The 15,566-nt window shown below is 43.3% G+C and overlaps 1 protein-coding gene across 3 annotated transcripts in view; it reads right to left on the minus strand.

Moving 5' to 3' along the window:
* Znf169 (zinc finger protein 169) overlaps nt 1-15,566 on the minus strand; it is a 24,803-nt gene that overhangs the window by 5,525 nt on the left and 3,712 nt on the right. For all 3 annotated transcript variants that reach the window (XM_029547289.1, XM_021215662.2, XM_029547288.1), the window contains exons 2-4: nt 12,583-12,669; nt 5,250-5,376; nt 4,801-4,896 (exon numbers count right to left, since the gene is read on the minus strand). In XM_029547289.1, coding sequence (XP_029403149.1) covers nt 4,801-4,896; nt 5,250-5,376; nt 12,583-12,615 — 256 coding nt within the window. In that variant the 5' untranslated portion in view covers nt 12,616-12,669. The remainder of the gene's footprint in view (nt 1-4,800; nt 4,897-5,249; nt 5,377-12,582; nt 12,670-15,566) is intronic.

Here is a 15,566-nt window from a genome sequence, read left to right on the forward strand (position 1 = left end):
GAGAGGGGGGAGGAGAGGGGGGAGGAGAGGGGAAGGAGAGGAGAAAGGAGAGAAGAGAGAGGAGAGGAGGGGAGGAGAGAGAGAGGAGAGAGGGGGGGGAAATATCTAGGTTCCAAATATGAGAAGAAAACATGCACTGTCTGTCTTTCCAACTCTGCCTTATTTTGCTTAACTCAATGATCTCCAGTTGCACCCAGCTGCCTGCAAATCCCTTCAGTATATGCCTAGGAGGGACACAGCTGAGTCACTGAGTCATTTAGCAGTTCTATTTTTAGTTTCGTGAGGACCTGTCATGCTGATTCCCATAGAGGCTGCATGTGTTATATTCTCTCTGGCAGGGTGGAGGGGCTCCTTTTCCCTGCATCCTCACTAGAATTTGCAGGGGTTTTGTTTTCCTGATGATAACCACTTGATGGGGTGAGATGGAATCTCAGAGCAGCTTTAATTGGCAGCTTCCTGGTGGCTGCAGAAGTTGAACACTTCCTCACTCGTTTACTGCTCACATGTATCTCTTAAGAATTGTCTATTCACTTACTCATTTAGTTCAGTAGTTCACTTTTATTTTAGTAGAGCTGTTTTGATGTAAACATGCACCATGCTTCAAAAAAGTGGAGAATGACCCAAATCAAATCAATGTCACTTCCACCACAGAGGCAGAGCCCACAAACCATGGGAGCAAGGGGACCCCTACACTGGCTTCAAAGGGAAGGGGACCACAGTGGTTCTGGGGAGGTAGTCTCCTTCTGGCTGATGGCATGGGATGGGGCTTGACAGACTTCTGGAAATGGAATCTCTGCTACACATTGGTGGGGGACCTAGCCATTGGGCCTGTGAGCCTGAGAACAGAGCAAGTCCAGGAGGATTATTTGTGAGCCTTAGGATTTAATGGCTTTTGTCTTCTTGGTTGGGGAGGGGGTGCACATTACTCCCTTCTCTTCCTTCTGCTAATGGTAGAATAGAAATATTCTAAACCTAACACGCAAGGCACAAGGAAAAGCCCACAGACGGGAGCTATCCCAGTATACCTATTGATATTTTACCACCTGAAGTACAGAAAATGTCACCTTTGTTAAGGTCTCATTATCTTCTATATTCTTATTCATCATACTTTTTAAAGAAATTGTAGTTAAGGTTAAAAACTTGACTTAGTCATCAGTATAACTGCAAAAATCCTAGATGTAAAGGACATTCTACTGTAGAGCCATATTTGTACTCTTAAAATCATTTTTTCTTCTCTCTAATGTTCTTGTTCTAAAATTTCTTTTTTTTTAATGGTTTGTGGTGGTGGTGATGGTGGTGGTGATGGTGGTGGTGATTTGGGGGTTTGGTTGGTTGTTGTGATTTGGGGGGTTGGCTGGTTCTTGATACTGGGGATAAGAGCAAGATTACCTCTTTTACCATTTCTTTCTCTTTGAATAATTTCCTTACCTATAGTTTAACATACGTGTCACAAATTCTTCATTTCTATTAGTATCAATGAATCACTTTTATTTCTCGGGGATAGTTTTGCTAGGTATAAAATTTACAGTCCTTTCCGTGCTTGAGGAAAATCCCTGCCATGTCTTCATTGGCCTAGTTAGTTCACATGAAAAATCCTCTATAGGCAAGGCCTTTACCCCCACTGGCTGCTTTCCAGGTCTTTCCCCTCTTTTTAGTTTCCAGAATTGTAGTTATCATGTGTCTTCATGTTTATGCATATGTTTATTTAATGTTTCTATGACTTCTTGTATCTGTATGTTTATCTTTTAATAAGTTTTCAACCACAATTTACCATATTTTTCAGTATCCTTTTCAGTTCTGATGACATAAGTGCTGTTTCTTTTCCCACAAGTCTCTGAAACCATTCTTTTTTCAGGCTATTTTTTTTCTTTGTTCAGATTTATGATATTTTATTGTTCTGGAATCAAGTTCACTGTAGTGATGCACATATTTAATCCCACCACTCGGGAGGCAAAGCAAGTGGATCCCTCTGAGAACAAGGCCAGATAGGGCTACAGAGTGGAACTCTGTCTTAAAACATAAAACAAACTCACTGATTCCATCCTATCATTCCAGCTCTATAGCTAAGCCCATCCAAAGAGCTCATATTTCCTATTGTATATTTCAATAACACAACTGCAGATATATTTTTATATAAAATATTTCTTTGCTGATATTTTCATATTCTCTTTTATTTGTTTCAAGAGTATATGTAATAGGTTGAAAATCCTGGACTGAACCTAAGGCCTTGTTCATGCTAGGCAAATGCTCTATCCATGAACTATGCCCCCTTTTATTTTGAAGGTTGTTCAGGTTGACCTTGAACTCACTCTATAACCAGGCTGCCATTCTTGCTGTTCTCCTACCTCAGCCAAGTGCTAAATTCACAGTCCCACATCCACCAGGCCCTGAAAGGTAATTCTAACCTCTGATCCCCACCACCACCACCTCAGCCATATGTCACGGTCACCTTCAAGTTATCATTTCCTGGCTCTTGGTATGAAGGGTGGTAGTTTTTATTCTATGCTGGATTGGCTTTCATGCTAAGAGACTCTGGGTCCTATAAGAAATATACACCCAGGGCTGGAGAGACAGCTCGGTGGTTAAGAGCAATTCCCAGCAACCACATGGTGGCTCACAATCATCTGTAATGGGATCTGATGCCCTCTTCTGGTGTGTCTGAAGACAGCTACAGTGTACTCATGTATATTAACTAAATTCTTTAAAAAAAAAAAGAAAAAAGAAAAAAGAAAGAAAGAGGAAGAAAGAAATACACACCCTATTTATGCTCAACACTCAGATACAAGTCAGTAGTTAAGTACATCATAATTTATCAATATGATGTAATTCTACTCACCAACAAAAATGAATTATTGATGTATAGCCCATGGATAAAAGTCTAAGTAATTATGCTAAATAGAGAAAACAGTTACATCCTGTGTGAATCAATTTGCATATATGCTAGAAATTTCAGACACATCTACAATCAGGAAAAATGGATTAGAAAGGAGGAGATATTATTGTCAGTTGATGGATTTTTGGGAAGGGTAAATCAGTTTCCTTTAAGGTGAGGCCCTGGTAGGTCTACCACATTCTAGTGAATGGCCTCATACCCATGAATACATGGGCAAAACAAATGAGATTCACTGGGCTATTTTTTAAAAGAAAGAAAAAGAAGACATGAAGTTGGGAACTGTGTAGTGGAGGAAAGAAGTGAGGGTGAATATGATCAAAATACACTATGTATACATGAAATTCTCAAAGAATAAAATTAATTTTATTTTATGAATTTTTGAAAATTCATAAAATAGTCTACTTTTTTAAAAAAAGAAAAGAGGACAGGAAGTTGGAAAGTAGAAGCTGCGGTAAGGTACGTGGGACGTTTGTGGGGGATTGATATGCTCACTATTTCAGTTATAGCAAAACTTATTGATTTTCACTTTTAATACAGCTTATTCTACCTTAAAACCATCCCTTATTTCTTAATACCTCATACTTTAATAGCATTTTGTATTATTATATGTTAATATATTTCATGTAATATTCTTTTTTACAAAGTTTAAGTTTGATATTAAGCATAAAATCCCCCATATGGTTTACTTAGAAGGAAAATAAATAAAATAAAAATAAGAGTGTGGTGCCGTACACATTTAATCTCAGCACTCGAGAGGCAGAGGCAGGCAAAGCTCTGGGAGTGGAAAGTTAACCTGATCGACATAGGGAGTCCCAGGCCAGCCAGGGCTACACAGTGAAGACAAATTCATTAAAAAGAAAAAGATAAGCCAGGCAGAAATGTATCTATACATTCTGATAATCATAAAAATTAGTGTGGGTTGAATTAAATCGCTAAGTGCTTGGAGGAAAATCTACAACTGTGATCAACAGAAAAATTAACCACAATGTGGGCAAATGTCTAAAGCAATCCATCACTCTCAGAAGGGGACAGATCACATGAGAAGGTATACACTTTAGCCACCTAAGACCCCATGAGATTCCAAAGAGATGGGGAAATGGGGTCAGACAGTACCCCATGTTGGTAAGGATGTGTCAGAAGAATTCTCACACTGCCACCGGGGCACGTGTTCTTACCTGCTTCAGTTTGGCATAGCTTAGCCATTCAAAGCCACACCTGTATGTGGGCCAGCTATTGCAGTCCTTCCATGATGTCACACAAATGTAGAGTAACACTACTTAATTGCCAGGGATTGGGGTTGTATACTATGCGTGGGGAAGTTTACAAACGTACAAAATAACACGGTAGGCTGAAGGAGCCATGGGGTCAGATAAAAGGGCAAAGGTAGCCAAGGACTGTAAACACAGAAGGCAGTGGGGAAGCTGGACAGCCTGAGAATGAACAAGGCTGCTCCCTGGTGGACAATGAGCTCCTAGCCCCTGCGGGCTGTCAGGTGGCCATACTTCTTCACGTGAAGAAAACCGTCAGAAAACAAAGCTGTGGGGATTTACAGGCTGGCTGGGATGTGCAGCAGCTTCTGGGTCAAGTACAGAAAATGAAAGTGGAGCAGCCTAGTCGGTCCAGAAGGGCCGCACCGTTTTTAAGATCAAACACAAGACCAGAAAGGACATGGGAGGAAATCCTAAATAAGCTGCAGGAGCCAATCAGGTGCCCTCTGCGAGGCTGGACCTTCTCCTAGCAACTGTGAAAGGGAGGGAGAGAGGCAGCGCTACCCAGCCTTACCTGGAGCCCTGGGAAGCCTACAGAAGAGCTCCCCCCACCCCTTAGCATGTCAGAGTGGGCCCCTTATCTCAGGGAGTCCCCCCTCCATGCCTCGTATCCTCACCTTCCCAGAGTCTCCCTCTTACCTGGACAAAGGTCCAGAAAGCATCCGCTGCCATCTCTCCAGGGTTCCGCCCCTTGTTCCAGCTGCGTGATGAGTTTTGGTTTGGAAAATGCAATTCCTAGTCACAAGAAACAAACCCAAAGTGACCTTAGGCTAGCGGCTAAAGAGGCGTCCAACAGAACTCCCGGCCAATGTAGGAGATGTCAAACACCCAGACGGGAAGTGGAGAGGTGGGGAAATAATATCAGAATACTAAGAAGGAATGAACAAGGGCAGAGGATCCTGGGTCAAAAGCAGGGTACTCGCCCCTAGAAATACATGTCAGTCACTGCATGCACAAGCACACACGTATGCAGGCGCACACACGCCACTGCAAAACATGGACACGCTGAAGAACAGTGTGTTGGCTGCCACACAGACTTTTAACCTGCCCACAGATAACCTCCAAGACGTAAAACAGGGCAGCCTTACCCAGGGAGACCAGATGGCTATAGTTCTCCAGCATCACTTCCCTGTACAGGATCCTCTGGGCAGGACTCAGCAGCTCCCACTCCATCTGGCTGAAGGCCACAGCCACATCATGGAAGGCCATTAATGCCTGTAACAACAAAAAAAAAAAAAAAAATCCTGCTCGTGAAAGCAGCAGCCTGGCTAAAGCCAGTAACCAGCCTGTCGCTATCCGGAACCAAGGCAGTAAGAATGCCGTGACTGCGGCAAGAGCAGGAGGTGGACCGGTCCTGCTTCCTACCCTGAACCTTACTGTTGTATGTTAAAAACAACTCCCTTATATGGACGCCAGTTCCATCCACGGAACCCAAAAATGCTGGGTTTCCTGGTTTGCTCTGGGCATATACAAGACCTTCAAAAGCCACAGTTTTAACTAGTGTGACTATATAGCAGGGCTTGAAATGAGGAAGACTAAATCCTTTCACTTTACTCTTCATTTCACTTACTTTACCTCTAGTGGTTCTTGCTATATTATCCATATTAATTCAACTCCCAACTCTCCTACCATAGCGTCCTGGGTAGCTGGGATTCCATACATACCACCATACACAGTCGATAGATGTCTCTTAAGTTACTTGACCTGTTTTTAAGATACCCTGTGCCTTCCTATACAAGTTCTAGAGAAACCCTGTATACATCTACAAACAAGAGAAACTGGTATGACTTTACCAGAATTTGTTTACCATAGGTCTTAGGGTTTCTATTGCTGCGATTAAACTCCATGTCCACAAAGCAAGTCGGGAAGGAAAAGGCTTATTTGGCTTACACTTCTACATCATAACCCATCACTGAAGGAAGTCAGGATGGAAACTCAAACAGGGCAGGACCCTGGAGGCAGGAACTGATGCAGAGGCCATGGAAGGATGCTCCCTCTGGCTTGCTCAGCCTGCTTTCTTATAGAATCTAGAACCACCAGCAGAGGGATGGCACCACCCACAATGGGTCGGGCTTTCCCCAACCATTACCAACCAAGAAACTGTTCCACAGTCTGGCTCAATCCTGAAGGCATTTTCTGTTGAGCTTTCCTTTTCCCCGGTGACTCCAGATTGTGTCAAGTGGACACAAACCTAGCTAGCACACCATGTATTTGCACTGGGGAGAACTGACCTCTTTATTATGTCAAACCTTCCTGTCTTTACAGTGTGTGTGTGTGTGTGTGTGAGAGAGAGAGAGAGAGAGAGAGACAGAGACAGAGACAGAGACAGAGACACACAAAGAGACAGAGACAGAAACAGAGAGACAGAGAGAGAGAGATGATTTCTTTTGCAAAATTCCAGCACAAGGATTTTTATTATACTACACTTCAGAATTTCTATGTGTGTTATATGTGTGATTTTGATGGCCTGGAGTTTGGATGCATATTCACTGCTATAATATACAGGGCATGTGATATCACTATTTGATTAAAACCTAGCTAAACTTATTCATGAGCCCTAAGAAGTTTTTCTGCTGAGTTTCTTGAGATTTTTTTCTACAGGGACAATCACGTCACATAGAAATAATGAGAGTTTTATTTCTTAGTCTTTTACTCTTTCCTTACTTTTTTGCTCTAGCTAGAACTTTCGCATTACACGGAGTGAATGGAGAAAACAGACGTCCTATGCTTAACCTCAGTCTTAAGAAAAAAACGAATTCAGTTCTTCACCATTAACATGCAAGCGTTAGGATCGCTACTATCAAAATATCAAGGCAACAGGTCATCGAAAAAAACAGAGAGCCAGGCAGTGGCTCACACCTTTAGTCCTAGCCCTCAGAAGGCAGAGGCAAGTGGATCTCTGTGAGTTTGAGGCCAGCCTGGACTACAGAGCAAGTTCCAGGACATCCGAGGATACACAGAGAAGTTCTATCTCTAAAATAATAAATAGATAGATAGATAAAAAGTATACAGAGAAATTGAAACTTTGCACACTCCTGGCAGGAACATAAAACAAGACATTTCTAGAGGAGAGTTTGATAGTAATACAACAGTAATTCCCTAACATTGAAAGCACAAACCCAGAACACTGTAGGACAATGTCCACAGCTGCATCCTTCACAGCTGCTTGAAGGTGGGAACAGCCCAGGTGGCTAACAAATGATGACAAATGATGACATGAACGGTAGCACACACTGACATTGAGGAGGAAATCCTAACCTGTGTTTTCTAGAGTAGGCCTTGAAACAATTACATCAAGTGAATTATGCCCATCACAAGGGGAGAAAGGCTGTGCTTCTTTTACTGGAAGGATGGCGGTGACGGTCACCCAGCTGTGAGTGTACCTGATGACGCTGAATTGTCCATTTAAAATAGTAAATGATAAACTTTATGGTAAGATGGCACGGGTTTATTCTTGCAGCTTGACAAGCCGTGTCAGGGATGGGTTTCAGGGCATGATGGTCTAACCTTCTTCTAAACCACACTTGTCCGGTCTGGGTGTCAAGATGATATTGCTCCATAAAGGAAATTTTAAAGGTGTTCCCTCCTCTTCTAGTTTTGGGAGGAAGGTACAGTGTTGATGCTAAGCCTTTAACGTGTGGTAGAATTCTACACTCAAGTAACTGGCACTTTGATACGAATCGAGTTGAACCTTCAGACCACTTAGGTGGTACTGTCATCCAATCACAAGCATGGGAAGCCTTTCTCCCACCCAGGCCTGACCCTGCTTAGCTTCCCCCAATCATTCAGGGTGCTAAGACTGTAAGCAAAAGCCTACTTCTTGAAGTCTTTCCCCCCCAACCCCCAGAAATGCTTTCGTGAACAAATCTTTGGCTTCCTTGGTTTAACTTTATTTCTAGGAATTTTGGGGTGCTATTTTGAAAGAATTGTTTCTTCTTTAATTATTCCCAGACAGATCAGTGGTGAGATAGATAGAGCCGGAGTGCATGTTGGTTATGTATGCTGCAGATTTTATTACTCTGATGAACTTGCTAACTCTATCTTTTTTCCTCTGGAAATGTTATTTGAATCATGATGGCCTAACCAAATGCCTGAAATTTTTCTTTCTCACGGTGCTAGAAGTCAACTGGAAGTATTAATGCAGGGCCTCGTCTGTTCCCAAGACGGGGTCTTGTGAACTCCACAGGGGACACACACCAACTTCATAGGGAAGAGGGGACAAAGGAGACATAAGGGGCCAAATTAGTTCCCTTTAGGCCCTTTATGAGGTCAGTCTTTCAAGCAAGTTCTGCCCCTATGTCTTAATCTCTTCCCCCAGCTCCTCTCTTGGTTTAACATATGACTCTTGGGGCAAACATACAGACTAAGGAAAAGTTCTCAACAGGTTTAAGATATTGGCCCACGTTCCAAGGAAAGAGATCATTTCACTCTTTCTTACCAATTTGCTATCTCACGGACTCATACCGGCTTTCAGATAAGAAATCAGCTTAGTCCCACTGATTGATCTCTTGTGGGAAATGAGTCGCCTCTCATTTAACTGCTTCCAAAAGGTCTGTCTTTGGTTATTAAAATCCTGGTGTGGCGTTTTGTTTGGTTAATGTTTCTCTTACTTGGTGTGTGTGGGCTTCTTACAGATACAGGGCTTTGTTCACAGACTTTATAAAAGTTGCTTCTTCACCTCCTCCCTGTATCTTTTCCTTCATTCCCACTGTGAACATCAGTGAACTGGTGCCCAGAGCTCCCTCAAGCTCTGGTTTTATTTACTTTCTCTCGAATTCTTTGTTTGCTCTTTAGAATGGACACACAGTTGAGCTATCTCCAGTCTTCAGTCAGTCTACCCAATAGGCTGTTGAACGCCTTTGCTGAAATTTTCACTCCAGTCAGTGTGCTTTATAACACTATAATTTGTGGATTGTTTCTTTTTATAATTTCTCTTTACTGAAGTCTCTATTTGTTGAAACACTGTTGACCTGAACTCTTTTGGTTCCAGGTCTGCAGTTCCCTTAGCTCTTTATGCTGCGTTTCCTCCAAGTCACTTAGCAGACGGACAACTTAAGAGTAGGTCGGCAGCTGAAAATATCACCACGGTCTCTGGCCACTGAGCCCCGGCTGTTTCCTTCACCAGTGTCTTCCAGTTCCGACTAGACGCCATCATTCTTCGGACGCTGGTTCTGACTGCCTCGGTTAACTCACTGCTTTCTTGATGGAAGACCTGCATTTCTCTTGTATGACATTTTTATTACATACTCTTTTTTAACTGTTCTATTCATATAAAATGTCCACAATTAAATCCATACAATACAAATTACATGAGTTGTCTTAGTTATTGTTCTATGGTGGTAAAGAGACACCACGACCATGGCAACTCTTACTAAGAAGAACATTTAATTGTGGCTGGCTTACAAGTTCAGCAGTTCAGTCCCTTATAGTCATGATGGGAAGCATGTGACACACAGACAGACATGGTGGCACAGACAGACATGGTGACACACAGACAGACATGGTGCTAGAGAGATAGCCACACCTCCATCCAGATCAGCAGACAGCAGGAAGAGAGAGAGAAACTGGACCTGGCTTGAACATTTGAAACCTCAAAGTCCACCCACAGTGACACACTTCCTCCAACAAAGCCATACCTATGCCAACAAACTCACAACCCCTATCCCTGTCAGGTAACACCACTACCTAATGACCAAGCATTCAAGTCTACGAGCCCATGAGAGCCATTCTTATTCAAACCACCACAGTGGTTAACAGAAGCTGGAAGAGAGTATGGAATAAAATAAGTCCTGCAAATACAAGACTTCTTTTGGAAGTAACAAAAACATTATGGTGGTGAAGGCTGTACAATATACACTAGTTCATAGTATACTAAAATCCACTGAATTACATATTTCTTATGGGTGAACTTATAGTAATGTTTTTTCATGTATGTGAGCGTTTTGCCCATATGTGTATCTCTGCACAGCATGCATGCCTGGTGCATTCAGAAGAGGAGGTTGGATCCCCAGGAACAGAAGTTACTGATAATCATGAATCACCATGCTAGGTCCTCTGCAAGAGCAACGAGTGCTCTTAACCACTGAGCCATCTCTCCAGCTCCCATTTTTAACATTTAAAATTCCAATGATGGGTCTTGTCATCAAATGGGGATCTTTGCAGTAATGGAGCCTGAAGTGTGGTGATTTTTTTTTTTTTTTTACAATATATTATGGTTTGCAGCAAACTTTGAAAAACAACCTTAAGATTCAACAAAGGGCTGTCAAATGGTTTCTAATTAGCTATTATCCTGTACCTACCAGCCCTTTAATGTTATAATTCAACTTTCAATCAAATTCCTTCATATATATATATATATATATATATATATATATATATATAGTGTGTGTGTGTGTGTGTGTGTGTGTGTCAGATTTTTCTATGCAATTCAGATCTGGTACACAATATAATAACTAAAAATACAATTTTAATAACCACTGATGACGAAGAACACTTCTCTAGGAGCCAGATGTGGTGAGACGCACCTATGATCACGCATAGGCAGCCAGAGAAGAAGCTCAGCTGTCATTTCTCAAGTGGTGTCCACCTTGTTTTTTGAGACAAGATCTGTCATTGGCCTAAGACTCATTAAACATGCTGGGCTACCTGGGCAGTGAGCCCCAGAGATCTGCCTTCTCAGCACTGGGGTTACAAGCATGCACCACCACTTGAGTTGTTTTGACATGTTTTAACATTTACTTGTGTGTGTGTGTGGGGGGGGGGGTTACATGTATGTATAGCACAGCACTGTGTAGAGGTCAGAGGACAATGTGCAGGACTTGGTTCTCCCCTTCTACCATGTGAGTCCACAGGGATCAAACTCAGGTCACTGGCAGCAGGTGCCTTTACCCACTGGGCCATCTTGCCATCCCCTGACTTCGTGTATGTATATGTATGTGTATGTGTATGTCTAGTATGTATGTATGTATGTATGCATGTATGTATGTGAATATGAACGTGGCTGCCCCAGGGAGGCCAGGAAGTGGGTTCCAGGTTCCCGAGAGCTGGAGCTACAGGTGGTAGTGAGCTAACCAATGTGAGTGACAGAAACTAAACTCCAGTTCTCCACAGAGCTTGCTTGTTTGTTTCAAGGTAGACAGGGTTTCTCTGTGTAGCTCCAGCTGTCCTGGAACTTCATCTGTCGACCAGACTGGCCTTGAACTCAGAGATTCACTAGCCTCTGCCTCCTGAGTGCTAGGATTAAAGGCGTGAGCCATCACACCCAGAACGCTCTTACCTGCTGAGTGGTCCTCTAGCGTCCCCTGACCCTTTCTTTAAAAAAAAAATATGGGTTCTCGGGAATCAAGCTCAGGTCCTCAAACTCACAGGACAAGAACTTCATCAGCCGCCCTATCATGCAGCCCAGTCCAGACTTTTAAGCACCACCTTCCAATCTTTTAAACATGGAGGCAGAGGCAGGCAGATTTCTGAGTTCGAAGCCAGCCTGGTCTACAAAGTGAGTTCCAGGAAAGCCAGGGCTACACAGAGAAACCCTGTCTCGGGGGGGGGGGGAGCCTCCTCTATTTAAAATGGTTCAACATATGCTCTTCATTCTACAGCAGTACAAAGTTATATACATTTATATACATTTACTCAGTACAGGCTAGTCTCTGATTATAGATTTTGACTTCTTCCTGAGCACAAATACCCAGTATTCCATTTGAACCAAGCTAGCCAGTAGCGATAAGGTGCAGCTCCTAGTGAGCCATGTGATCATGAGGGCAAGTAAACTGGTGCTCTATGATGCCCTGTGAGCCAAGTTCTTGCTTTGGGTACACTAGGTGTATTAAATTCACCTGCTTGTGGACGTTGTACATCGTGGTGCGGAGCCTAGTGCGCACCACGATGTACAACGTCAAACGAACAACACAGATGACTCCTGAAGAGGGCTTCTGGCCTCCATGCCCTAGTGTGCATACGCACACACGTGGGGAGGGGTGGCCTTCAAATGAACAACACAGATGACTCCTAAAGAGGGCTTCTGGCCTCCATGCCCTAGTGTGCATACGCACACACGTGGGGAGGGGTGGCCTTCAAATGAACAACACAGATGACTCCTAAAGAGGGCTTCTGGCCTCCATGCCCTAGTGTGCATACGCACACACATGGGGAGGGATGGCCTTCATATACACCTCTCATTAGGCCTTGGGAATCACGGGATACGTAAGCCTGGATAACCTGTGATTTCACGTTAGCTGTGTGATAATCATAGTCAACTATCTGGAAAATGGTTTTGTCGTGAATAAAGCAAAGAAATCTTATAAAAAGCTCCAGGTAAGATGGGTTAGACCTCCCAGATGGAGGCAGGCACTGCCTTACACCCTCAAGGAAAACTGTAAACAGAAAAGGGGGCAAAGGGGTATGGGAAATGTCAGGACTCACCTTGTCTCTGGTTGTCAGGAGCCCTGGGGCCATTTCCCACGTTCCAGAATATTCTCCCTGGACAGGAGACTGCTTTCAGAGTCCAATCTAAGGAACAAGAAGAAAAGCAAGAACACTTAGGAAGAAGACCTGTCATGCCCCAGTCTCCTGACTGAGCAGAAAGTAGGGACATGGTAGAGGTGAGGTAGGTAGGTTGACAGAGAACAAGCATCTCTACAGCCCATGTAACCAGTAAAGGGAACCAGAAGGTCTGAGCCAGTCGCCGTCTCTGGCTGAGTAACAGAGCCTCCATTCTCCAACAGCTGGATAAAACTCAGAGTGTCCTTCAGCAAGCAAGCACTCACACTTAAAAGAGAAAGCTCCCTGGCGCACTGCAATCAGAAGCATCCCACCCATAGCTGCCTGGAGGCTAAAGGACAGAGAGCAGAATTCCAAAGTGAAGATCTGGGGGAGAGCTGGAGCTGAGAAGAGGCCTGGTCTCTTCTCACGTGACCCTGGCTACACCCACTCACAAAGCCAAGATGAGGCTCCCAAGAGTTGAAATGTCACTTGGAATTTAGGTCAGCAGCAGCGCTTGCCCCATTCTATAGAAAGCCAACCTCCTAAACAGTTTGTTTAAGGAAGAAGTAGAGGGAGATCTTCTCTTAATTACAGACAGGAGAAAATCACTGCTCACATGCTATAACATGACCTGGCCTGGATCCTGGCTTACACACATGAATGAGAGAAGACCACTAAGGAGAGTTAAATATGAACGGGGCATGAGACAATGTTAGAAAATTGTAACGATCATTAGATGTAATCATGACCTTTGGGGGTATGGGGGAAAAAGACAGTCATTATTAAAAAGCCACACAAAAGTACTGAATGATGAATTGATACTTATAAATATTATTAAATATGATGCCCTCGACAGATAAAAGTATTAAAATAAACAGGGATGAAAGCTCTCATGGAATAAAAAGGTACTTAAAAGACGTGTCAATCAAATGTAACATGTAAACCTTATAGAGACATACATAAGTAGTCAGTGAAAGAAAGAACTCGGACTCGGTCTATAGATGGCATGACTTTGGAGAGAAATCCCACAAAATCAACAAAAACTCCTAAAGCAAGTTATTTTAACTAGAAGATACAAAGTTAATCATAAAATATTACTTTCTATACGTCATCAATGACCCACTAGAATTTGTGATCAAACCAGTACACACAATAACATCCAAGCAAAGAAATACTAAGTATAATTTACTTAATTATGAGATGGCTATAAGGAAAACTACAAAACCTTAATGAAAGAAATGAAAGGTCTAGTCTGGAGAGATGACTCAGCAGCTAAGAGCACTGACTGCTCTTCCAGAGGTCCCGAGTTCAATTCCCAGCAAACCACATGGTGGCTCACAACCATCTGTAATGGGATTCGATGCCCTCTTCTGGTGTGTCTGAAAACAGTGACAGTGTACTCAAAGAAATTAAAGGTCTCAATAAGCAAAGACATATACCACATAAGGAGGAGGAAGAGGAGGAGGAGGTGGTGGTGGCGGCAGCGGCAGCACTGTGAAGGTGCCACTTCTCCTGGGCTCCAGATACAGACACCTTCCCATCAAAATTTCAAGGAATTACTTTATAGCTCTTTTTTAAAAAAATCACAAATTCATATGAAAGGACAAAGGACACAGAGTTAATAGAGTCCTGAAGAACAAACCCTGATGCTGCCGCCCGAGAGCACAGCTTACAAAGCAGCAGTCATCAAGACCATGGAGTCCTGGGGGTGGGGAGCGGCGACGGAGAGCAAACTTAGAAACATCTCCCCATAAACAGAGTCAAATGAACCCTGTCCCAAGTAGTCTGAACTGACCTGCTGAAGATGGTGACTTTTATGTCAGGGCATTGTAGTCCTGCAATAGCCCAGTTCAAACTGACCCAGTGAAGACACAAACCAGAACTTGTCCTTGTCCTGGAGGTGCAGCAGCAGCTGGATTCACTCACAAACAGGCTCTGGCACAGGCCCGCAGATAGGAGCTGACTCCAAAGAAACCCACACTTCGAGGTGAGGACTGGGTGCAAGGCAGTTCACTCACTTGCGAGTGATAAATCTAGGTTGTGGATCCATGGAAATTCAAAGCTTTTATACTTCTGGGAATGACTGCAATGTTTTCACACGGTAAAGTTAAAAATTGTAATTCTGAGAGAGGGATAAATAACACTAAAGACCTTTCTGAAAAGGCTATGTGGAAACCTACTACCATAGAAGTCTGGACATACACAGAAAGAAAGGGGGGTTAAAACGTAGTCACCCTCTAACAATAACACCCCCCACTAGACACCAGAGACTAATAAATTAAAAGCTCATTGCTAGGAATGGGTTTACCTCTTTTGGAGTTGTTGGCCACTGAGGCCCAGAAGACCCGCCCCAAACATTACAAGCTATTGCCCATGCTCTTGGTTACTCTCCAAAACTTAAGACCCTATTTGCTGAAGACACCACACATTTGAGCCAAAGGACATGAGGGAATCATGCTGGCACTGACTGGAAGCTTCGTCACAACTGCTAAACTGTGCTGTGCATGCTACAGGAGTAAAAAGGTAGTCGCCAATCAGACCTGGCTCTGAGCCCTGCAAACTGTAATAATGACTAGCCTAGCAAGATACGCAGATAGGTCAGAACCGATCTAGACCTGCAGTGGCTCCTGGAGAAGAACCTACTACCACTATGCGGCTAAATGGATATAGTATCAAGCCAATCTGTAATGATTTGTTGGTTTAATGCCTCTCTCTCCATCCTCATTTGTGACACTTCTATTCGCATAGATGATGATAAACACAGAGACCCAGAACTGGCCAAGGTGTAGAGGACAAGAAACTGCAGACATCTCAGCCATAATGGGAACATATATACCACAGAACCCCAGCCAAGGCTCAGGTATATACCACAGAACCCCAGCCAAGGCTCAGGTATATACCACAGAACCCCAGCCAAGGCTCAG

Source organism: Mus pahari, chromosome 16, assembly GCF_900095145.1.
Source record: "Mus pahari chromosome 16, PAHARI_EIJ_v1.1, whole genome shotgun sequence".
Lineage (NCBI taxonomy): Eukaryota > Metazoa > Chordata > Mammalia > Rodentia > Muridae > Mus > Mus pahari.